This window comes from Peromyscus leucopus, chromosome X (genome assembly GCF_004664715.2).
Source record: "Peromyscus leucopus breed LL Stock chromosome X, UCI_PerLeu_2.1, whole genome shotgun sequence".
Classification (NCBI taxonomy): domain Eukaryota; kingdom Metazoa; phylum Chordata; class Mammalia; order Rodentia; family Cricetidae; genus Peromyscus; species Peromyscus leucopus.
In genome coordinates this window covers 122,490,189-122,516,301 of record NC_051083.1, presented here as the reverse complement: position 1 = coordinate 122,516,301, position 26,113 = coordinate 122,490,189, and the positions used below count along the sequence as shown (strand labels likewise).

The window sequence follows — 26,113 nt, the reverse complement described above, 5'->3', positions numbered from 1 at the left end:
CTTTTGTGTGTGTGTGTGTGTGTGTGTGTGTGTGTGTGTTTATAAGTGTGAATATAGGATGCCTTTAATCAGACAACACAAATGGTTATATGATGACACCTAGCAGTGTCTAGATACATTGAACTCAATAAGTACTTTCACCTGAATGAAGGTTATAAAATACTTAAAATTTTTTCAATAGAAGTTTTGTAGGCTAGAGAGATGGCACAGTGTTAAATAGCTAGATGTTAGATAGTTAGTGTTAGATAGATAGATAGATAGATAGATAGATAGATAGATAGATAGATAGATAGATAGATGATGGCACATATTGGATAGTTCACAATCATCTGTAACTAGCTCTATGGGGATCTTACTTCCTCTTCTGGCCTCCTTGGATACATGCATTCACATAAACTTACCCATACACAGACCTACACACACACATAATTTTAAAATCTTTAGAAATATTTTTTGAAAAAGTTTATAATTTGATCATTTACAAATGTGGTATGACATCTGTGTTCACTCGTCCAGTACTTACTGAATGCTTTCAGGATTTCTGATTGGGGAGAACTTCTGTTTGGGGAGCTCAGTCCTGTTAACACACTCAAGACAAAGATCACTAGGCTCATACTTATAGTTGATCAAATTCAGTTAGGAATTCTCAAGAACAGGGTGCTAGAAATAGCTTTATTATAGGATTTGGGCTTATAAAATATTAACCAAAAATACATAAAATGTTAACCAGGAAAGATCTGCAACATAGGTTGGCCACTCCCTATGGTTTAGTTTCTGTAAGGACTCCTGACTTGTACTTATTTGGTCTTTTCTAAAATAGCTACTAAATATCTATTTTTTTAGTAACTGAAAAATCTTATATAAAGTTAATAGTTAATATCTATTAGAAATAAGGCATAGCATGCAAATATTATTAAGATCCTGTTAAAGGGTTGGGTTAATAAGGACATATAGACTTTTTCAATATTTTTATCTTTACCAAGTAGGGTGACCTTATTTACAAAGTTTCCTTTGCTGCCCCAAACGCATTTTAAAAAACTGTTTAGCTACAGGTTTTTACAAATACATAATTATATCAGTATATTGTTTTCCTCTTTCTTTGTCTTTTCAGCCACTCTATGATGCTGCTTATCTTACAATGTACAATATCTGTTTCACATCCCTGCCCATCCTGGCCTACAGTCTACTGGAACAGCACATCAACATTGATACTCTGACCTCAGACCCTCGATTATATATGTAAGTTGAAAATACAGTTCAGACAATTTCCCATTCTATAGTTCACATTTGTCTGAACTTACTGTATAGCTCATGTTAGGGTTTGTGAAATCCTCTTATGTTGGTTCTGGTATTATTGGTATAAGTCACCATGCTGGGCTTTAAGTAGTGGGTTTCATTTAATCTACAGGTAGGAAGGACACAGGTTCAATAAGTGGTTCTGTTGGGAATTTTCAGCTAAAACGGATCATTCAACAGGAGAGTGGTTTATTTTTCTAGATATCAGTTCTGTACTTAAATGGATATACTTGTGCTCCATGTATAGGTCATAAATTATTGCACAGTCTTTCATAGAGATGCAAAATAAATGCCATCACATAACTGTGACCCAGCCTAAAGTTTAACTTTAACCTTCTTAACATTGTAAGCAATGGGTACCTATTTTGATCAAACTTGATCTTAGCTTGTTCCTAGACAACAGATTATTGTTACTCTAACAACTTCTTTATAAACATGAAGTCCTGGTCTATGTATATGGACCTCTGCAGTGTCCTACTGAATTTTAGCAGTGGCATTATGCATTATACCTGTAGAACTTAATGACTCACATTTTGAGAAATATTGATGTGAAACATTTGGTTATTTTCATATTCTTAATAGAAATTTGAAAACTGAACTAATTCTTTTGGTAAGAGAGTAGATAGGTGTAGCTGACTTTTTGAGCTTTAAACAACAAAAAGTAAAGGTTCTGGTAACATCTGCTGCATGTCATATAGAGGTATTCAAGCGTAGCCTTTCTCCAGATCCTTATTCCTGGTTTTTATTTATGCTGTCCTTCATGTTGGGTGACCTATTTTGAGTTTCTAACAGTTTCTTCATCTTAGTGTGGCTAAAAAGTCTGACTGGGAATTCAGTATACCATGATACTGCTGCCATTCTTCTTTCATAGATTTTTACAAGGACAGGAATCACTTTCTGCTTTTGTTCCAGTCTAAGTCAGTTACTAGAAAAACCACATTGGTTAACAGTTGATAGGCACTCACTCCGAGGGTCTTCAGAGAGGTCCTTTTCCTATTTCTGAGAAACAGCCACATCTTTCTTCTCTTTTTCTGTTTACAGATTCCCCAGAACTTTAGATTTGCACCTAAAAGTCCTATAAGTTAAAAGGTTGTATAATTTGTCATGTTTTCATTCTCTGTCCCCAAAACCATTGCATTTATGTTACAGCTATGATAATATAGCCCAATGACCATCTGTAGAGTTATCAATAGGTGTGCTGTTTGAGTAATTAGACACCCTTAGATACATGGTATGAGAAAATTCAAATGGAAGCAAAAAAAGATACATACACAAAGCCATTTTTATGCAGATCTGCTTCATTAGATGAGTAGCCTTATTTCATATTCTGACTGAGAAGATTGTACTATTTTTGAAATTTTAATTTTAATCTGTCTACCTGCTATTTATCAGGACATCATTGTATAGCCTCTAGCATATGATTTGATTTGATGGAAAACTAAGACCTACTTAAAATAGGTTACATTTCCAGTAAGAAATTGAAAGAAATATATGAACAAATATAGCTGGAAAGCTTGGTAGCATTGTTTAGAACATATCGTTTTTGTTACTGTTTTTGTTTGTTTAAGACAGAGTCTCACTATGTAGCTCTAACGGTCCTAAAACTCACTATGTAGACCACACTGGCCTCAGAGATCTGCCTGCTTCTGCTAGGATTAAAGGTGTGTTCCATAAGACCCAGCTAAAAGAATATATGTTTGAAGTTAATTCAATGCAGCACTGTATATTAGCTCTGTCTCTTACTGAGTGAATTTCTGTACATTAGAATCACTTGAGGAAGAGGGAGAAATGAGAGTGCAAAAACTAGGTGTCATTACTCTCATTTTCAAATAATAAATCTCAGAAAGCTATAACATAATGGTTCCCAAACTCCACTCTTAATTAACTGAGAATCTTTCAAAGCTAGTAATGTATAATTACTTTTATAAGTAAAATTGATAATTAAAAATACGCTGATGTTCAGGTTATACATAATAGTAGTAAAATCAGAATGTGGATCTAAGTCAGGCATGAGTATTTATTAGCTTATAATATTTTTGATTATGCATTATGGTATTATAGTTTAATACATGTTTACAATGTGTAATAATAAGAATCAGAGCAGTTAACATTTACATGTTCTCAGATACCATCATTTCTCCGTGCTGATGAACTTCAAACTCTTCGGCTTATTTTGAAGTGTCTATACTGATAAACTGTGGTTATCTTACTGTACTAAACCACATTACAACTACCTCTCATTCTTTAACAGTATTTTGGAAACTCATTCCCATTCTCATTATCCTCCTTACCTTCCTTGTCTCTAGCAACCTCTATGCAACTCTAATTCTATGTGGTCAACTCTGGCTTCCATAAGAGTGAGAACGTATGGTATTTGTCTTTTTTTTTTTTTTTTTTGGTTTTTCGAGACAGGGTTTCTCTGTGTAGCTTTGCGCCTTTCCTGGAACTCACTTGGTAGCCCAGGCTGGCCTCAAACTCACAGATCCGCCTGCGTCTGCCTCCCGAGTGCTGGGATTAAAGGCGTGCGCCACCACCGCCCGGCGGTATTTGTCTTTTTATACATTACTAGCTTTGAAAGATTCCCCAGTGTGTTATACCTTTCTGAGATTTATTCACAAATGAGAATAATGATACCTAGTTTTTACACTCTCTCTCTGCTTTTCTCTCTCTGCCTATGTGTGTATGTGTGTGCACATGTGTGTGTGTGTGTGTGTGTATACTGATTTAATTTATATATACATGTATAAAGTTATAGGTATGTAGATGGACAGATGATCAATCTTAACTCAGTTTATACTGTTTTATAAATAATTGTTATTGATGTTATTTTATCCTGTTGCTTGACCAAAATTTTAGCAATATTTTGCAGTTTATTTCAGTCTCTTGGTCAGGTAGTGATTCCATGAAGATCTAACTTTGGTCAGTCTATCTCTTAATTTAAAAAAATCTTCCTGTCCATCATGATGGGCAGCCCCTTCATTATAACAAGGTCAGATTACTGCCCATCTTTGGTATTTCCTTGTATCTAACTCAGCAGCTTACAGAGATTCATTAATTTTTCTCTTCATTTCTTCATAGGAAAATTACTGGCAATGCTATGTTACAGTTGGGGCCCTTCTTATATTGGACATTTCTGGCTGCCTTTGAAGGGACAGTATTCTTCTTTGGAACTTATTTCCTTTTTCAGACTACATCCTTAGAAGGCAATGGAAAGGTAAAAGGAACATGTATTTTTCCCATAGGTACTGCATTTGTCACACACTTTTACAGTAATCATTTTGCAAATTATTTTTCTTAACACTAGGTCTATAACATAAAGGAAGTACTGGAGTAAGAAAATTACTTTTGTGTCTGTATTTAGGAAGAGAGCTTAAGCAAAACCTCTAGAATCTTAATTTGTTTATAGTTTTTAGAAAGTGAATCGAGTTCTTGGGACTTTTTTTTATACCTGTGTGTTGTAATAGGAAGAAAGATTTTTCCTCTGTTACTACACAGCATGGCCCTCAGCATTTCTATTTCATAGTTAGTAGCCTTCCATGTTTGGAGTTGAAGAGGGTAACTACTGTGTCTTTGTAGTGTTAGACAAATATGTAAAGAGGGAAATCTTTTCTTTCATTTTAAAGTGGGAGTGCAGTGTTTTTTTTAAAAATGCTATGTTGGTTCTGTTAGTGCCTCCTGAGAAAGTGACAATATCAGTGAGCAGCTACACTGGAATGATTTTGGCCTACCCATACTCCAGGAAAGAAATATTCATGTGGGACAAAGTGTCCATCCTCCTTCAGCCACACACTGGGAAACTGAAACTTGTGCCTTGCATGTTGCTTTCACTGTATTCTCTTTTGCCATGTTTGGTACTCTTCTTTTATGGTCATTCTTACTTATCATAAATATGAGGCAAAAAGCTAATTTTCAAAAATAATTTACTGCATATAATATGTCTTAAACCTACACAACTAACACCTCTTACAAAAGTATAAGCTCAACGAATTTGAATGATACTTTGAAATTAGATACCATAGTCAGGCCTTCCTAATTTGGACTAACAAGTTAGTTTAGTATGAATCCTTTCTAATTATTAATAAGAATGTAACTATTAAAAAGTATTAAGTGACCTTAGAATGTATATACCTAGCACTTGCCACAGAAGGTCCTGCTAAATCTTAGGCATCCTTGGGAAAGTCTCATTAGCTTTCCAAGTCAGCTTTTGTCTTCTAGTAAGTAGAGGTTCAGTTTTATGACTCCTCAGATCCTTCACCTATGAGTAGTTTTGAGACTTTTACTTTTTAGTTTTTCACACAAAAATTGTATATAACTGGCTAGTAATTGCTTCAAATTTGCTTTATGTTGACTGACATTCATGGGTTTAGCCAACATTCCAGGTAGTATATAAGAATCATTGGCCCAGCCTGTTTCTGATTCATTATGCATTTTGATGTCATGAAGTCCAAATTAAGATTTTATTGTGTATGTCACCATCCTTTTTAAGTGTTTGCTAAAATTACATAAGAATAAGAATTTTTATCAGCAGCTAAACCCATGTATGATTGGTTGAATCCTTTTTTCTTCTAGTAACCTTATTTTGTTTTTATTTTTTAAAAACGTTTTACATCTCATTTTCTGTTTCAATGTTATGCATTCAGATCTTGACAGCGTTTGGTAAGCATATGTGCCATTCATTGCCATCGTTTGGATTTATAAGTGGTACTGCTTCTCTTTGGTGTGCACATGCTAACAGATATAGTAATAATTAGACTCACTTTTTAAAATGTGAGTCCATTTGTGTTTATATAAGAACTTCCTTATATTGTAGGACAAAAAACATATCAAACTCATTAGTGACATGAGTCATCCAGATGTCTTATTTTGATGAATGGTGCTTCTAGTGGAATAGTATTTTTTTCCCTCTTCCTTTATCAAACCCATGAACTCCCTGTTTGATGCTGCATGGTAATGAACCCAGCCAACCACAGGTGTGGTATATCTATCCATGAAAATATAGTATTGTGGCTTAATCTTATTAACCAACTATTTTCTCAAATAATTCATAAAAAGATCTTTGGCAGTTACATGCAGGATTAAACCTGACTTTTTTTTTCTTCAACAGGCTTATGTATTTATGATACATGTAATTGTTTAATGTTTTTCAGATATATGGAAACTGGACATTTGGAACCATTGTTTTTACAGTCTTAGTATTCACTGTAACTCTGAAGGTTAGATTTATTTATTCAAATATATTTTGTATAAGCTTTTTCTTTTAATCTTTGTGTTACTGTATGTTACCCAAGCCCTTATCTGAATGCTTACTAAAAAATATTTGATGCTAAGGGTTTTAGCATTTATATACTATTTATCATTTTTTCTAGTACATGTTCTATGCTATTTTGTTTTGGTGTTAAGAAATTCAGACACCATACTTTTTGGAAACATATTCCTTCTTAATCACTGGACTGTTTTTTTTTAACTTTTGGAAAATTTTTTCATTTAATTTATTCTGATTACGCTTTTCCCCTTCTCTAATTCCTCTCAGATCCTCCCTACCCACTTATCTCCATGCCCTTTCTTTCTCTCTCTTTTTAGAAAACAAACAGGCAAACAAAACAAAAACTCAAAAACACTGTGTTGGAAGCCAGAAGGGGAAGTGGGCATATATTCCCACCCCTAACCAAGAAGCTAAATGCAATTGATACCCACTTGCAAAGAAAAAGTTAACTGTTGTTTTTAAGGCATTATACTAAATTACATATAAACAGGCTGAAAGTTTGTGAATATATACGTATACTATTTCCATGTTGAGAACTTGTATCATAGGGCTGAAGAGATTGCTCAACAGAGCACTTGCTTAGTTTTGTAGAGGATTGGAGTTCTGTTCCTAGCACCCATGCTGCAAGGTTCACAAGTGCCTGTAATATCAGCTGCAGGGCATCCAATTCCCTCTTTGGTATCTGCATACCAGAAGGCAATGATCTCCTTCAGACTAGAGTTAGAGACCCCTGCGCGCTGCCATGTGGGAGATAGGAATTGAACCTGGGTCCTCTAGAAGAGCAGCCAGTGCTCTAAAACCACTGAGCCATCTCTCCAGCCCTTAAATCATTTTTTAATTAAAAAAACTTGAATCTGCTGGGCAGCGGTGGTGCATGCCTTTAATCTCAGCACTTAAGAGGCAGAGCTAGGCAGATCTCTGTGAGTTCAAGGCCAGCCTGGTCTACAGAGCGAGATCCAGGGCAGGCACCAAAACTACATGGAGAAACCCTGTCTCAAAAAACAAAAACAAAAAACCAAAAAACTTGAATCTTTAAAAAAAAAAGTCATCTATTTAAGGATCCCTGGCTGGCTCTAAAAGAATTTTAATGCTTAAAACACTTAAATAAATGTCTGTATAGAAGACATGTATGCAAAAGAGCTTGGTGGTAATACAATTTTATAAGCTCTATTAATTACTGAAATTTGCCTATATGTTTGTTAAGGAAGTATATAAAGGTGTGTGACAGGGATAGGCATGATTGTTTGTATCTGTAATTCCTGTATTTGGGAGACTGAGGCAAGAGGATCACCAAGAGTTCAAGGCCAGTCTGGCCTACATAGTGAGTTGCAGGCCAGACTGAGTGAAAGACTCGGTCTCAAAAACAAACAAAAATATATCAATGCAACAGAAGAAATGTAATTTTGGCAAAATCATTGTCATTGATATGCAGCCATGTAATAATGCTATAAAACCTTGATGAATGCTGTCCTCAAGACTCATGAATTGGGACTTTCATACTTGAAAACATAATCAAATTCATCTGATTCTTCTAGTAATATTTCACATAGAGTCTTAGATTGAATCAGAATTCAGAGATATCATTGTCATAGGACTTCTGTTTTCTTTATATGTTTGTTCTAATATTTTCATTATTCACCGTCATTCATCTGCTAATTCAGTAATATCATAGAACTTTACTCTCTCTGTGTGTGTGTGTGTGTGTGTGTGTGTGTGTGTGTGTGTGTGTGTGTGTGTGTATTTCTATTCCAAGGCATTCCTGTGGAGGTCAGAGGTCACTGTTTGGTAATGGTGATTAACTTAAGTTTTCAGGCTTGCCAAGTAAGCACCTTACCTACCAAACCATCTTGCCAGCATTTTTTGTAGGATTTTAAATAAATACTACAAGTCATCTCAGGCTAGCTATTTCATAGCTGTGTGTCCTTGAGCAAGTAACTCCACGTGGGACTTTGGCCTCCTAGTTATTACCGTTGCTTCATTCGTCACCTGTCACTCATTACTGAGACGTCTATAGCCCTCTACCTACAAATTGCTTGACTCAACTACACTTCCATGCCTGTACTGTGGAATTTAGAGACCTCAGGGCAGCGCTCAGCATTCTTACTTTAGTCCTTTGAAAAGCCTAGCTTCTGCTCTTTCAGCTACATCCCCTTCTAAAGCCATGGCTAAGGCTAAATCCTCCCATAACTATTGTATCTGTATAAATCATCAGATATCATAATGTATTACCTAGTATTTTTGTGCTTGTCAAAAAAATGATTGTGTCATGTCATTTCAGCTCGCCTTGGATACCCGATTCTGGACATGGATAAATCACTTTGTGATTTGGGGTTCTCTAGCCTTTTATGTTTTTTTCTCATTCTTCTGGGGAGGAATTATTTGGTAAGCAGCTATACATATGTGAGCAATATTAAATAGCTATATATATATATACATATATATATATGTCTACTTTTTATGTAAAACATACTTTTAAAGTTTTGACTATATCTGATATATAAGATGGCTAATCTTTTTTTTTCTTGGTTTTTCGAGACAGGGTTTCTCTGTGTAACTTTGTGCCTTTCCTGTAACTCACTTTGGAGACCAGGCTGGCCTCGAACTCACAGAGATCCACCTGCCTCTGCCTCCCGAGTGCTGGGATTAAAGGCGTGCGCCACCACCGCCCCGGCAATGGCTAATCTTTAATATAAATGAACTAGAAGTTACTTAACACCTTGTAATGATGCTACTTTTAGGTAAATTTTCAAATATAAGTATGTTATTAGTCCATTCATTCAATTCAGAGATTGAATTCAAATATTCATTCAATATTTGTATAGCCTCTGCCCAAATACTTAAATTTATAGATATATTATCAACTCTCTGTGAAATAAAACAATTAGTAGCCTGACAATGAATGTGATTTCCAATAGAAATGCTCGTCCTATGACATTTCAACCAGATAACATTGGCTAAAACATACATTATTGTCCATTTAGACCAGTGGTTCTCAATGTGTGGGGCACAACCCCTTTGAGGGGTCACATATCAGATATTTACAGTACAGCTCATGACAGTAGCAAAATTACAGTTATGAAGTAGCAACAAAGTAATTTTATGGTTGGGGTCACCACAACATGAGGAACTGTATTAAAGGTTCACGCCACTAGGAAGGTTGAAAACCACTGTTTTAGACCCTATTATCACTTAAATGATAGCATTTTCCTTCAGTATTTGTAGGAGAGGCAGGATCACCAGAAGTTCAAGGTCATCCTGAGTTACATATTGAGTTTGGTGCCATGCTGGGATACAAGAGAACCTGTATCACCCTTCACACACACACCCGAAAGCGGGGAAAGTTTCTTCTTTGAAAAGCTATTTATGATAAAAATCTTTTAATAATATGATCAAGTGTAGCAGAACACACCTTTAATGTCAGAATTGGGGAGGTAGAGACATGTGTAGTGAGTTCCAGACCAGTAAGGGCTACATAGTGAGAACTTGTCTCAAAATAAAACAACCATACACATACACATACACACACACACACACACACACACACACACACACACACACACACACACTGAATCACTTATAAAAAGTGTAATTATAGCACATATGGCACGTCTGTAGTTAATGATTAAGAACAGCAAACAAAACTGAAAAAAAAACTTGTTTTCTTTAGTATAATACAACCAAACCAAACTTGATTAACTAAATGCAGTATGTAGTTGTCTACCCAGAATACTATAATTCTGTGACTCTGTAATGAACATTCAAAAGTTAGACAAATTTCCACAATAATAAAATGTTTCTAGAACCTAAACAATTTTGAACCTTCATACAGACTTTTCCTCATTAAGTCATTTAAAAGACTTTGTCACACTTACTTACATTCATTAAGTGATACCTACTGAAAATGAAGTACAATAGTCTTCTCTAATTTATGGTGTAACTTGAGGGTTTGGATTGTTCTCAGTGAGTCATAGACTAATAAATCATATGAAACCCCCTAGAAATAGGCAATTCATAAATTTTAAATGCAGTATTCAGTAGTGTGATAAAATTGCACACTACCCAACTCTGTCCTGTAAGAGATATGAATCATCCCTTTGCCCCGTGTACTCAAGCCATATATACCACCTACCCATAAATTGCTTAGTATCTATCTCACTTTCAGGTTAGCTGTCATGGTATCACAATGCTTGTATTCAACTGACCCTTATTTTGGGTCAAGAAAGTACAAGAGTAATGATGCTGGTGTCTTTATTATGCTTATTTTATTTCATTATTGTCTTTTCGTGCATGCTCTATAAATTAATCTTATTATGGGTATTATTGGAAACTGTCAAGGGAAGGCACTAATCATAGCTTCAGGTACCCACTAGGGCTCTTGCACATATATCACATAGATAAAGGAAGACCAAATCTTTGTTTTATTTTGTTACTTCAAGTTCTGTGCTTAAGTAGAATTGTTCAGGTTAAGCTACACATGAGCTTAAAATTATAAAGCAACCAACAAAATGTGACTAGAAATTATATAAAACTCTAGCTGAATTACAGCTAATTGTTCTGGACATGTTTTACAGAGACATTGAAACTCTCCTTTTTTAAGACTTTAAAAATTTATTATGTGGTGTGTGTGTGTGTGTGTGTGTGTGTGTGTGTGTGTGAGAGAGAGAGAGAGAGAGAGAGAGAGAGAGAGAGAGAGAGAGAGAGAGAGAGAGAGAGAGAGAGAGAGAGAGAATGAATGTGGGTTACTGCATGTACACAGGTCAGAGAAGAAACTAGTTCATGAAGTGTGATACATGATCAATGATCTAATAAATAGAACCAAGTAGTTATCAACCTAGAGTTCTATTTATGATGGTCTGATATGCATCCTGACCTTAAGTAGTTACTGTCTTCACCTCAGTTTAGAACAATACTTTAGATAGTGAGATTTTGTGGTATACAGTTTAGAGGATAAGGGAGATTGGATGTGTTTCTCAACTCCACAGTTCAGTAGATGATTTGAAATAAAATCAATGTCAGATTAAGGATTCTCCTGGTTTTCTGGATTCTAAGGCTTACTGTCTTATTAACAATAGTCTATCATCTTTCTATCTCCTGGGCACAAATTATTATTCAATATATGTTTGCAGACAAGAAAAGTAGATTCTTTTCATTTATGAGTGACTGTAGACTGTACAGTTCTTTTTTATATTTTTACTGAAGTTTTTAAGGGGGTAATTGGGGTAATTCATTAAAAAGGCTGGATTTCTGAATGTAGAGCAAAAAATCCTTCCTTTTTTAAATAAGACAGCTGAAGAAATAAAATGCTTACTAGGATGGAAATGAACTTCATTTCTCTTAAATGTCTTTAAGCTCTGGCATTTTCCAATGCATATAAATAGTCACCATTTGGCAGCTTTATAGTTGATTGCATGATTGTTTCCAATTCTCCTGATTTACATCCCTTTTCTTTCTAAACATTTGGTAAATAAAATTTGTTTACTGCTTTTGATATATTTTAGAGAAAATAATTTTTATTAATGTGTATGAGGAAGATCCCTTTTAAATGCAAAAGACAGGAACTGATTTGTTTTTCTATTCTGTGTTTTCTTTCCATTCTAGGCCTTTTTTGAAACAACAGAGAATGTATTTTGTGTTTGCTCAAATGCTGTCTTCTGTTTCCACATGGTTGGCCATAATTCTCCTAATATTTATCAGCCTTTTCCCTGAGATTCTCTTAATAGTAGTAAAGAATGTACGAAGAAGAAGTGCCAGGGTAAGAACTAAGTTTATGTTTTAGTCTAATATTTGGAAGAGGCTTCGCTCTATACCGTGAACTGAAAACCTTACTTAGAGAATTGCATTAGTTACAGCATGTTAAACCCCTCCTTGCAGGTTCATCACTTAATTTCCTCTTCTGCATAAAAAGTATAGTAAAAACTTCGTTATCCAATGCAGGTGGTAAGTAGATTCCTTAATAGTGTTCTGTGTGATTCTTAGCAATCCATATGGAATATCTCATATGCTCCATATGGAATTTTTAAAGGAAAAAAAAAGACTTTATTTTGTATTTATCTCAGACTTTTCACATCAGGAATTTCCACACCAACATTTCAGCCTTGACCTTAGAAATTTCCCTGTGGATTGTTTGCAGATTTTTTTCAGTTGATAATCCTAATTTGCCTCTTTCAAACCTGTCCCCTTTCTTTGATTATAGTGCTGCTTAATCTCTGTGTTGCTTCTAGCCCTGTCTCCTAGCAGTATATTTCACCCAAAGAGAATTCCTTGGATGTGGTTTTAACATCCTTACTCTTCGGGACACACTTGTAATAATTCATGATAGTTTATAAGTGTGTTTTTATTTTTAACTGTTAAATTATATTTCTGTAAAGAGAAGTTATTTCCCTCTGTCACAATACCTGATACCTTTTGAACATTTCTTTAAAAGCTTTTAAAGTCAAAGGGTTAGAATTGCCTGAAAAACCACTGGCAAATTTTTGCCAGCAGATTAATTAAGTATATCATATTCCTGCCAGCACTTGCTCACTTTGTTAAAATAAAGTCCTATTTCTTTCATATTGATATCAACTAGCTCTTAGGCAATATTTTTGGGAAATAGTCTAGTCATGACCACCTGATGTATTTAATCAAATTTATCAACCAATTGAGCTATAGCACTGGTATATCATAGGGGTCTTCCTGCATATTGAATTATGAAACCCAGTTGGCTGACATCATGTAGACATGAAGATGTGAAATTATTAAAGTAGAAAAGTCTTCAACAAAATTTTAAAGGGGGCTTATGAATACAGCTTTAGTGGTAGAGCTTTGAAAACATTCATGAGACCCTAGGTTTAATCCTTAGTTACTGGGGGTGTGTGGGAAATATATAGCTAGGTGACCAGAATTGCTCTGAGCTTCCTGTTTTTATGTGGCTTACAGGATACACGGATCACAATTTTAGTGTATTTGTTTACTCTTTTAATCCTTTCAATGGCCTTTGACTAGCTCCATCCAGCCTGCTTTTTAGTTTTAGAATAGAAAGTAGTATTGATGGAACAGTTTTCTTCCAGACTGGCTCAAGTGGCAATTTTCATGGAGCCAAATAAAAATGTTCAAGTAAGACAAAGGGAAAGAAAAGAAAAAGAAAGAAGAAATATAGTTCAGGAACTGAAAATATAGATCAGTTGGTAAAGTACTTTCCTAGTATGAGCAAAGGCCTGGATCCCATACTCAGCATTACCTAAAATGGATATAGTGTCCCATGCCTGTACTATCCGACAAAGGATAATGGAGCTTATGTTGCAAAATGGCTCACACCTAAGCTTCATGCTCTTAAGGGTAAAAAAAACATCAGAATTCAAAATCAGAATTCAAATGTATCATCCCAATCTTCCTTAGGCCCTCTCTAAAAATGAGACACCAGCTGGAATGTCCAGTGATGTTTGTATAGACCATTAAGTGGAGGATGTTGCTAGGAAGCTATAGATTCATACCTCAGAGCATTTTTATTCCATGTAGACAGGAGATTCCAAATTTTAACTGAAAACATAGAATGTTACCAGTGGGTCAGCATGAAATCTGTCGTGGTTTATATCTATCACAGGAGGGAATTCTAGCATCTGTGCTATAACTTGGCATGAAAATATGCTTGAACAAGCAGGAAAATTTCCATAATCATTTTCATTCATTCATTCATTCATTCATTCATTCATTCATTCATTCATTCATTCATTTGCTCTTACCCTTTTTGAACCAGTAAACATTTGTTGAACCACCTGCTGATGAACATCTCTCTATATATCCAGTGTCTGAAATGCTAAATTGTTTTTCAGACTCTGTAGGATTTTGAGAGTTACAAATGTGTCAGAACAGTTGTGGGCACTAAACTACACTATCTTTGTGTGTGTGTGTGTGTGTGTGTGTGTGTGTGTGTGTGTGTGTGTAAGCGGGGTGGGGGGGAGATGCATGAAGGTACTATATATGAATGCAGGCCAACAGAATCATGGCAACCACAGGTCATATCAGATTCCATTTGGCCATTGATAAACAAGAAGAAACCAACTTTTAAATAAAGGAGAATGAATACCTTATTTTCCATAAAATATATTAGTCTTTATGTTTAATGACTGATTGTGTGAAATCTTGAGTAGTGATTTCCTATTTTGCTCAGTATTCCTTGTTAAACAAGAGGGTAGACTTACTTTAACATGAAACAGAAGATTACTTTACATTGGGTCATGCTCAGAGCCTAGCAGATTCTGTAATAGGGTGAAATTGAAATGTGTATCCCTATCTGGAGTAAAAGGTGCCCCTAACTTCAGTAAGCATACTACACATTCTCTACATACTCTAGAATTGTCTGCAGCAAGTAGCCTGTCAGTGCTATCCACAAGTGGGTCTTAGAAGATGTTTTTAAAAGGAGACTTAACAGTAGGTAGTGAACATGCCTCTATGATGTTTGAAAAAGAAGCTAATATATATTTAATAATTATAAAGGCATCTATTTTGGGTTCCTATCAATTCAATTTATATTGTCTGAGGATCCTTGATACATTCATTAGCTACTAGAGTAGGTGGTGATAATTCAGGGATGAATCAAACATGGCCCCCAGCTTTTTGGAGCTTTCCTTCTAGTTACATTATAAAATATGTTCATTTTGAACCTTTCAGTAAGTAAGCAGATAAAAAACATAATAATGAAATCAATTATATGGCTTTTGATAGCATAACAAGATTGAAGTAATTTCCTCCTAAAATCTCCAGTAAAAAGGCTAATAACGGCAGCCCCCAGAACTGCTAAGATCTGTTATGATGTTTACATTATAAATAATGCTCACGGGCATGGAATAATGGCTCATCAGTTAAGAATGCACGTTCTTGCAGAGGACGCAGGTCCACATAGACATAGTAGCTCACAGCCATCTGTGACTACAGTTCTAAGGGATCTGATGCCTTCTTCTGACCTACACAGCTGCCATCCATGCTTACCACTTATAGACAAACATACAAATACTCTTAAACATAAAATAAATCTTAAAAAAATAAAGAATGCAGAGTAGGAGGAATTGGAAGGGGAGATGAATGTGATCTAAATATCTTACATTCATATATAAAATTACCAAAGAATAAATGCAATTCCAATGGGCTGGAGATAAAAATAGCTTTTGGAATATTTATATGACTCAAGAAAAACTTAGAAAGAAAAGCATATTATTTGTTGGGCAGTGGTGGTGTACACCTTTAATCCCGGCACTCAGGAGGCAGAGGCAGGCAGATCTCTATGAGTTCAAGGCCAGCTTGGTCAACAGAGTAAGTTCCAGGACAGCCAAAGCTACACACAGAGAAACCCTGTCTCTTAAAAAGGAGGGCTGGAGAGATGGCTCAGCGAAGAGCACTTGGCTGCTCTTTCAGAGATCCCAGCACCTATGTGGTGGCTCACAACTACCTATAATGGAATCTGATTTCCTCTTCCACTGTATGTGAAGACAGAACTCATAAATATGAATAAATAAAATGTAAAAAAACAAAAGCACATCAATGAAAAAGCCTAAGTAAACTATAAATGATTATAAGTGATAAATTTCTAATTTTAATTTTTAAAAATATATCTTTGAAAATAAGCTCACAGGTCTGGTGAGATGGCTTAGAGGGTAAGGGCATTTGTTGCCAAATCCGAGACCCTGAGTTTGATCTGTGGTACCCACATGGTGGAAAGAGAGAACCAACTCCTTCCTGCAAGTTGTTCTCTGATCTATGCATTTATGCCATGTTAGGCAGGCATTCCTGCCTTTGTTCAATGAAAATAAGCTCACTCAAGTCACTTAATTCAAGGGTTATAGTTCAACAATTTACCTCTCAGTTTAATTTTCAGCAAAGATGTTAATTTTTGCGCTAAAGCCCCATCTTTAAAGATAGTAAAGTTTACATCAGTTGGTGGTGGCACACACATTAAATCTCAACACTGGGGAGGCAGAGGTAGGCAGATCTCTGTGAGTTTGAGGCCAGCTTGGACTACACAGTGAGTTCTAGAACAGCCAAGTCCACAGAGAAACCTTGTCTCAAAAAAAGGTAAAGCTTTTCTTTAGCTTATGAAATGACAATGCTTTATAACCATACTGTTGGCAATGTTTGATGGAACTACCATTGAGCATTGAACAGTGAAGAAGCAAGATAACACCTGAAAATGAGTTTTAAAGTTTAAGATTTGAAGTATTTCAAGAAGCTATATCTCATACAAACACAATAGCCTCCATGTAAATCATTGAAATACCCCTGTACCTTCTAGGCAAGTAGTAAATACTATTTTACTTTACATTTCCAGCAAAAAGATTTTCCAACTTTCGTTATATGTTTTCTCATGTAATCTGCCTCAATCTAAAAGGAGGTTTCACGGCCTGCTAGACATGAAAAGAGTCATCTGATTAGTAGGAAATGACCCAGTAACATCCCAGTGCCTAGTGTGAGATGTCTACACAAAATATGAAGGGAATATTCCAATGTATAGATATGAAGCCGTTGAAGAGGAGAACACAGGGAAAGAAAGAATGTCAACTACCTGAGTAAAGTTTCCAGAGAATGCATTTTGGAAAATCTAGCATCATTTTAATAATGAATGGTAATAATGATGAGTCATGTTGCAATACTTACAGTGTCATATACAATCATGTATTCAGAAGGCAGTACTCCTGAAAAAATGTATTACTGAAAATAAAATTACATTCTAATATTATTGTATGGAAAAATCCTAAAATCATGGTTGTTGGGACAAGCCTTTATCCTTGGCCTCTTTGGCATACAATACTTGAGCTGGTTTCAACGCTCTATAGATGACTGCAAAGGAATGTGTACATTTTACAGTTTTAGCTCATCATCACCTGTTCTCCCCTACCAATACCAGTTGCTAGCTCTGTTTTTTATTGTTTTGAATACTCTTTCATGTCATGCTTTCTACTGCTTTCTGTATGTTCATATTTCCTTTTTTTTTTCTTTATAAAGTCTCTAAACACCTAATCTACTGGCCTCTAAAACTTTTGCTTCTGTACTACTTTTATCTCTGGAGGTTGAATACAGATTTTTGAACACAACAAAATGTGCTTATAGTTGCAGTCTCTAAATAGATAGGCTTGCACATTAAGCTTGGGAATGGGGACATGGTATCATGTCAATCTTATTGCAGGGTTTTTGCCCACAAAACAGGAGATAGATTTTTTCTTTGAGAATCTGAAATATTTCTCTAGTTTTATCAACTGGTAATTTGTATACTTCCAACATGTCCCCAACTTCTGCATTTAAAGTAAAATATAAATGGGAAGAAGTATGGTTATATCAAAACACAAAAATGGAAGTATTTGTATTTAAAGGTTTGCTTATTAAACTCTCTTGGATATGTACAATCACTTGAGCTACTTTCTTTTCCTAAGCCTATTTTCTTTAATGAGTAAAAAGATAAGAGTAATCTTCTGATTGTTTGGGTGGATGTTTAGTTGTTTTTGGTTTTGGGAACAGAGTCAAATTCATAGTGATCCGCCTGCCTCAGCCTCCTGAGTGCTTGGACTGCAGTGTGTACCACCACACCTGGCTAACCTGGCTTATATTGACTAGCGGAGTTGTTGAGTTCATCCCCATCCATAGTTGACCTCCCACCTTCTGTCTTGCATGGGCAATGCCAGAGCTAACTCTGCAAATTATGTTATGATTTCAGATAAGGAAAAAGAATCACTTAGATTTTCTAATTAAATTTTTACAATTTCTAATTTTTTGAGTTTGAAAAATGTGTACTTTACTTCAGAAAAATTTAGCCTACTTTTGTAAAGAAGTCTCTTATGTAAGAAAAATAGTGAAACTGATCAAACTATGCTAGAAAAAAGGAAATTAACCACTAATTCAGAGGCAAATGGTAGGATGGTTGCACCACCAAATGTTTTCTCATTATATTGATTTTGGTTAGTTGTTTTTTTCTTTTACCTGTACCTGCCTAAGGAGCAGTCAATTCTTTCATAATGTGTCTGTACAATTGAATAGGAAAGATAGTTACTGCAGGTACATTAGTGATTTGTGATGGAACATGAACATAGCTCTCTGACCAATGGATTTTGAACAAACATAAGGTAGTGAATTATTGATTAGAGATTAACCTTTTTTAGTAAGAGGCATATTAGAATTATTTGATTTAAAATAGTATATCCCCATTAACAAAATTATTTAAGTTGATATACAGGAAAACAGCAGCTGGCACATAAAATAGATTATTTCTAACTAACTCTACTTTTACTTTAGTAAGTAACGTTTTCAAAACTAACATGTCATTTCTACTTCCAGTTCTTAAGGTTTCTTTTTAAATGTTTTACATCTGAGAGAATATTTACTTTTTCTTTTCTTTCTTTCTTTTTTCTTTTATATGCTTTCTGCATTTCTCTCTTTTCTACTGCAATTTTCCACCTTTTGTGCAATTGTGAACAAGGTAATGAAACGCCTCCCTTCCTCAGGAACATCTACTATCTTCATGCTTTCTCAAACTTCCAGCAATCACAGTTTCTCTTGGAGTGAATAAGGTGATTTCCTTTCTTAATGTACCAACTTGCTTGCATTCTCATTGCCTGACACCATTTCTGATTCTTCATAAAAATTTACTTCTCATGATTCATTTTTATATTTTCTATTGATACTTAAAATATCTTGTCATTTTCTTTTAATCATTTATTCACCTTCTAAATTATCTTACTGGAGAGGAAGTAATTTTCAAACACTTAAACTATAAGTTTGTAATATGGGGTATGCAATATAGAAGCCATGATGTTAGACCTAGCCTGTTCATCAGGACAAGAGCATTTTGCACAAATTTCTCCTTTTTGACACACTCAGCACCAGCACAACTCTCAGAGGTGTTCACCAAAAGGATGGTAAGGTTCATTAATCAAGCCATATTGACTCATCTTACCATATAACCTACCAGTGCCATCCCAGAAACCCAAGTTTTCTACATACTGCTAATATCATTTACTTCTACCACAAAAAAAAAAAAAAAAACAGTTTCAATTGGAGACTTTCTTGGTCCTTTAAATGTATTCATTTGAATGTTATGCATTTTCTGTGTAGTAAAATAATTTGTACTTTGGGGCCAGGAAAGTAGTCTGTAGGAAATGATTTCTTTTTTCTCCTACATTTTTAATCACCAGGTAGGTTAACCTATCTTCAAATGCTTTAAGTATCTTTGCCTCACTATTACAGAGAAATCAGAGCTGTAGAAGGGCATCTGACTCATTATCCGCCAGACCTTCAGTCAGACCTCTTCTTTTACGAACATTCTCAGACGAATCTAATATATTGTAACAGGTACCTAGTGTTAAACAAGTGGGCTGGCTTTAAAGAAACAGATTAACAGCATTATAAAGAAAAAATGAAAATATCACTCTTTAAATTTTCTCTGCTGTTGGTGTGGTGAACTTTATACTATTCTTTGCAAAAATATAAAGATGCATTGCTTGGAATATGGAGAAATTTATATTTTAAATTTGTTGAAACTCGTAATGATGATATTTTCAGAGCTGAATGTTAATACAATATATTTAATTTGTGAAGGGCAAATTGTTGTGGCAGTGCCATCATGTGAAAATACTTAATATTGATTTAGAAATAATATAATTTGACTTAGAAGGATGATTTGGAGAAACAAATATTCCAAAATTGCATCTGTATAATACCAAGTCAGTTTAGCATTGCATGTTTTTCTGGGAACTATGTGAAGATAATCAAATGTGTTTGTACCTTCATGTGCTGTGTCTGTGTGTTTGTAGGTTTACACTTTTAATGTCCTTGTAAACGTCTAATCCCCAAATATATGTTAATGATCCAGTCTTCTAATTATAACATTTTTAATGTCAAGTTTTATTCAAGCTAAATGTTTCAGCTCTCAGGTAAAATCTTTCCTAGCTATTCAGGGGGATGCATGCTTATTGACAAAATGTTTCCTAGTTCATGTTTCTAAAAAAATGTATTTTATAATATTGGTTTTATTTACCTCAAAAATATTTTAGAGGAATTAATATACCATGAGAGGGACCCTAGAACTCAAAATGACTTCTTTCATGTGCAATCTGTATTTCCTACTTCAGAGGACTCTGACACTCGAAGCCCTGAAAGGTATTTTATCCATTGAAGGGAATTTGGAGTAATTCCCAAGTAATTTACTTATAAACTTGTCTACAAGCAACTCAGTACAGTTTATAGCAGGGCTGATTTTTATGCGCACATAAAAAATTGTGATTGCCAGGCAGTGGTGGCGCATGCCTTTAATCTCAGCACTTGGGATGCAGAGCCAGGCAGATCTCTGTGAATTCGAGGCCAGCCTGGTCTACAGAGCGAGATCCAGGAGAGGCACCAAAACTACACAGAGAAGCCCTGTCTCAAGAAAGCCAAAAAGAAAAGGAAAAAAAAATGTGATCATATGAATAAAATTGTGGGACAATGTACTTGAATCTATGATTCTACCTTAGCCCATTTTAATAGATTGAATCTGTTGGTTCTTTCACCTCATCATTCACCACATTCTGTGTCTGCAGTGTTATTTTGGAAGCATACTTCTTTTGCTGCAGTCAATGACTCACCTGCATGTTTTTCCTCTTAGTATTGAGTTTACTTCTTAGTAGCCTTCAAAATCTTTGGCCATTTTGTTTCAGATTGCTGTGTCCTAAGTAAGCTATGAGATGCATCTCAGCTATAGTATTTGCATTTAATTTTGTATCCCCCTGGATTGCTTTCTTTAGCTTGGTCTATGGTTGGGGGGCTCTGCTGAGTAGCAGACACTGCTACTGCTTTTGGCCTCTCCAGGGCCTCAACTAAAATATCTAGAACTTAAGAAGTTTAAAAAGGCCGGGCAGAGGTGGCATATCCTTTAATCCCAGCACTTGGAAGGCAGAGCCAGGCAGATCTCTGAGTTCTAGGCCAGCCTGGTCTACAGAGCGAGATCCAAGACAGGCACCAAAACTACACAGAGAAACCCTGTCTTGAAAAAAAAGTTTAAAAAGTTTTTCACTTTTAATGTAGTTATTTCTTCCAGGAATTGATTTTCATATAGCATTAGTTCTTCTTCAAGGAAAATATTTGGCAATTCAGCCACTGAATTTGTTCCTTGCTAGATAAGGGGACGACCTGATTTCTTTCACATATTCTCAGGGTGAGTGGCAACCTTATTTTGGTTAAAGTCATTATGACCTGAAGACTGGGAAACATGAATAGAAATTGAGGGTATTCTAATGAATTTATAGTCCAATTATGATAAGAAAAGTGTCCCAGAATGGGAACAAAATAGTACCATTTTAAGACCTTCTTCCATTACTGTAATTCAAAATTTTTTGAGTTTTAGACCATCAAGATGGTTCATCAGATAAAGATGCTTGCTGCCAAGCCTGATCACCTGAGTTCAATCCCACATGTTGGAAGGAGAGAATGACGCCTGAAGGCTGGTCTCTGACCTCCACACATGCACTATGGCATGTGCACACACAATACACTCTAAATAAATACATTTACACAAACTTTAAAGCTTGATTTTATCATAGAGAATCAAATATATACCCCTTCTTCTTGACACATAACTTCAGGTTGTCTATTATACCCCATCCTGATCACAGCATGAAATGATGTTTAGAGGAGAGAGAAGAATCTGCAGATTTACTAGGGATATTTCTCTGGTTTTTCTTTTAAGTAGATGATGAATAAGAAAAAGAAGAGTCATTTGAATCATAGTAAATTATCTACCAAAAAGAAAAAATAACTTTGATATTATGGGTGGTGGATTTTTTAGTAAAGGAATATTTTCACAGAAAATTTCCAAAACTGAACATCTCAAAATTCACAAATCCAGAGGCTGGGGCCGTAAAGTGGTGGGTATGCAGGCATAGGAACCTGAATTCCAGACCCAGCAGTCACAGAAAAGGCCAGGTATGCTGGTGCACTTGTAATCCGAATGCTGGGAAGCCAGAAATAAGAGGATTCCTTGGAAGAAAAAGCAAGAGAATTCCTGCAGCTTACTGCCTAGTCAACATAGTTCATTGGCAAGCCCAGGTCCCACTGAAAGACCCTGTCTTAAAAAAAGAGAGAGGGCTGAGTGTCAGGCTGCACACATTTAATCTCACCACTTGGGAGGCAAAAGTAGGTGGATCTCTGTGAGCTCAAGGCTAGTCAAGGCTACATAATGAATTCCTGTCTCAAAATAATAAAAAGGGTGAATGGTACCTAAGCATGACACCAGAGGTTAACCTCTGCCCTCTACATGCTCGTACACACACATGCATGTACACTCACATACATACATACTCAAAGATAATTCACACATCAAAAAATAAGCAATTCATTCCTTCAATTCCTGAGCATCTTACTACATGCCAAGCATTTTACTAGATGCTAGAGATAAAACTATCATGATCCAGTGTTCCAGCAGCTCCCAGCTTAATAAGCAATCCCAGTGGGAAAACCTACTAGGAGAGCCCTGGAGCAATCCAAAAGCAAAGAGCAAGCCTGAACTATTCAGCTGACAGATGAAGAAAAAATTAGAAATCCGGTTATTGTGTCACTTTTTTCCCTCTTGCATGTGAATAAAACTTGGCACTTTTGTTAAAACAGTTGCTTTACTCTCATAACAAAATTTACTACTTGCTTTATTTTTGAAAATGTTAAACAGATGGTTATATGTTGTTACCAAAATAAATTTTGTAACTCTATATTTTAACCTTTTCAGAATCTGAATCTTGAACTGCCCATGTTGTTGTCCTACAAGCATATTGACTGTGGTTGCAGCTAAAGAAAGAAAGCATGAAGGAACAACTACAAAAGATATTAACTCAGGATACTCAATATGCAACAAAAACCACTCTCTTGTGTAGGGTTCAGAATAAATGTCCATTAAAATACCAAATAACTCTCCTAACCATTTACAGTTATTGTAAGTAGCCATTATGGCCAAAGTTAAGAATTATATGAAAGTTTAAAGTAAGCATACTTAGAATTCTGGATTTAGATAGAATAAAGTAACTATAAAATGGGTGCTCTTTTAACCCATTGACTTCGTGAATGGATTTAAATATAGTAGTATAAAGTAGAAGCCATGCAATGGAAATGAACAGATTTTGCTAAAACAGTGTTAACTTTTTTGCCTGACAAAAGACATAGGCTGTTTGTATCACATTTCTTGTTCCTGCTGAATGATTATCTTATTTTTTTCAAAATATAAACGGAATACTTGAAAATACAGAAGAACTAAATGATATTACTGCATCAGACAAAATAGTTCATCTTCTGTTCATTCATAGGCTAATTGTCTTGGTCTCTAATATCCTTTCTAAAAAAATACCTTGAATACTTTGTGCGATACTGTTAATTCTGGGTATTATTGTAGAAACAAGGTTGTAAAAGGTTATTTGGTTTGTTTTCTTCTGAACTACACACCACTTATATATTTAAACTTGAAAATAAAACACTTTGTCACTTGGGTAGTAGCCCCTCAAAACAGTTAAGCAATAAGATATTTCCAATGTCAATTTTGCTGGGTGATGAGGTAAGATGGATTAAATATATAAAAATAAGTGCCATTCTTAACATCGGCAATTTATAATTTTATGTGGCAAAGAGAGGAGGAATAGCTTATTTTAAACTACTAACGGTTTTTATTTGAAAGAGGTTGTGTTTGTGTATATATACAGCACTTTTTTTAAGTTACCAATTTGGTAGGGGAGAGATCCATTCCAAAACAGTTCAGCTTGTAAGAGCCATGACTCTTTGGACATGAATGTTGTCTCCTGTAGCTAACTGAGACAGTGAAGTAGTCTAATTCTAAACTATGAGGTGGACCTTGGTAAAATCCTCAAACTACTAGATAGGAAAGAGGTTTTAACCCCTAATAAGTTCACTTAAAACATGAAGTAAGTGTGAAATGTCTTTATTCAATAGAGGGACCACATTTGAAAGCTAAGTTAAAATGATATTTAGAAAAAATATTTTTCTATCAGTTTCCATTTTTTTTTTTTGTCTTTCTGTCATGCTTGTACTATTTGATGTTTATATTGTACCTTGATTTAGGAAAGTATTAGGTTCATTCTATTCCAGTATATTTATATAGTCCATATGGCACATTTGATTCTTCCATATATATTATGTTGATGTTTAGATGTAATATTTCTTAAATTCTAAAAAGGTCATAATTTCAGTTACCAGAAACCATTCCATAATTAATTTAATTTGTTCTTGTCTATCAGTATTATTTTTGAGTATTCTGTTAAATGTCATTTACAGCTTAGGTGTGCTGTGTGCTTTTGTAGCCTGTATTTGAGGTGATCTGCTGAAAGCACAGTCTTTCTATTCTTTGCCTATTCCAAAGAGCTAAAACATCTAACCCAGGAAAGCTTTGCTATTTTGTTATTTTGTTGTCGTTGTTGCTGCTGTATTGTTATTTTACATCAGAACTATAAGGACTGTGAATAACTATAAGAGCCAAATAGAGAGGCTTAGTTAATGCAGAATAATTGAGGAGTTGATATAATCAGGATATCCAGGATAGTAGAAATAAAACTGAATATGTGTGACATGTGGCAGTGAAGAGAAATCTAGATAAACAAGTGAGGGGTATTTAGAGTCATATCTGAGTTACACATTACATTGTACACTGCAGCTCAAATCAGAGGAGCATGGGTTTGCTTTTTGAAAGATTTTTATTAATGATCTAAAACATAGCTAGCATGGGATTATCAGATGAAGTAACTTGAAATGAGCCATCCAGTATTCCTAGCACTATAATCTAACCACTCTTATATCAGAAGAGGGCAAGAAGTCAATAAGAAAACAGTAGGACCATATTACCATAATTCGAATGATTTTTTTTGAACTATCAAAATGTCCATTGTATTTTCCAAACTGTTGTCTATTGTTTGAGGATGTTGCCTTTTAAACAGAAATATTCATTCCATATCTACTACATATACACCAGCAACAGTATAAATGTAAGCCTAAATTTGCAAAAGTCATAATTTAGTGATGGAATTTTTTAATAACATGCAGTATATAAATGTGCAGATTTTATGCAGATGTTGATAAAATCATTTTTCAGCTTGTAAAATGGAACTGCAATATTACATTTTTCACTTAAGCAATTTTTTACATCTACTTTGTTGCTTTCTAAAATGAACGTGAATGCCATCTTTTATGAATGCAACTTGCCTTTTTCATTACAGAAATTTTCGTTTGATGTAATCAATAAACTTTGGTATGATATAATTGATATTTGGGCCTCTTTTTTTAAGTATCATTTTGATATCAAAATGTTATAGATGCAATTTAGTGATAGGAAGTAAGTTTCTAATTTCCTGTTTGCATGTACAGTTCACAAAAGGTTGCTACAACATCTCCATGAATTCAACTGATGTTTTATGGCTGTACATAATTTGAGGTGAGTATGAAACTTGTGAATTTTTTTTACTAAGACCATATTTTATAATTGTATAAATAAAGACCCAGCTAAGATGTAGTGATGATACAGTGTGTATTAAGCATGCACAAAGTCTTGGTTTTGATCCCTAGCACCAGAAA

At 35.0% G+C, this 26,113-nt stretch overlaps 1 protein-coding gene across 11 annotated transcripts in view; it reads left to right on the top strand.

The window, feature by feature from the left end:
- Window positions 1-25,805, top strand: part of Atp11c (ATPase phospholipid transporting 11C) — a 199,222-nt gene extending 173,417 nt beyond the window's left edge. For 4 of the 11 annotated variants that reach the window (XM_037199084.1, XM_028854235.2, XM_028854234.2 and 1 more), the window contains 7 exons: window positions 1,112-1,239; window positions 4,375-4,510; window positions 6,444-6,509; window positions 8,838-8,941; window positions 12,158-12,311; window positions 19,766-19,870; window positions 23,274-25,805. In XM_037199084.1, the coding sequence (XP_037054979.1) occupies window positions 1,112-1,239; window positions 4,375-4,510; window positions 6,444-6,509; window positions 8,838-8,941; window positions 12,158-12,311; window positions 19,766-19,867 (690 nt within the window). In that variant the 3' untranslated portion in view covers window positions 19,868-19,870; window positions 23,274-25,805. Of the gene's footprint in view, window positions 1-1,111; window positions 1,240-4,374; window positions 4,511-6,443; window positions 6,510-8,837; window positions 8,942-12,157; window positions 12,312-12,430; window positions 12,497-18,998; window positions 19,090-19,765; window positions 19,871-23,273 lie in introns of those variants that run through there. The other 7 variants (XM_028854236.2, XM_028854241.2, XM_028854242.2 and 4 more) reach the window with 7 other exon arrangements.
- The last annotated feature ends 308 nt before the right edge of the window (window positions 25,806-26,113 follow it).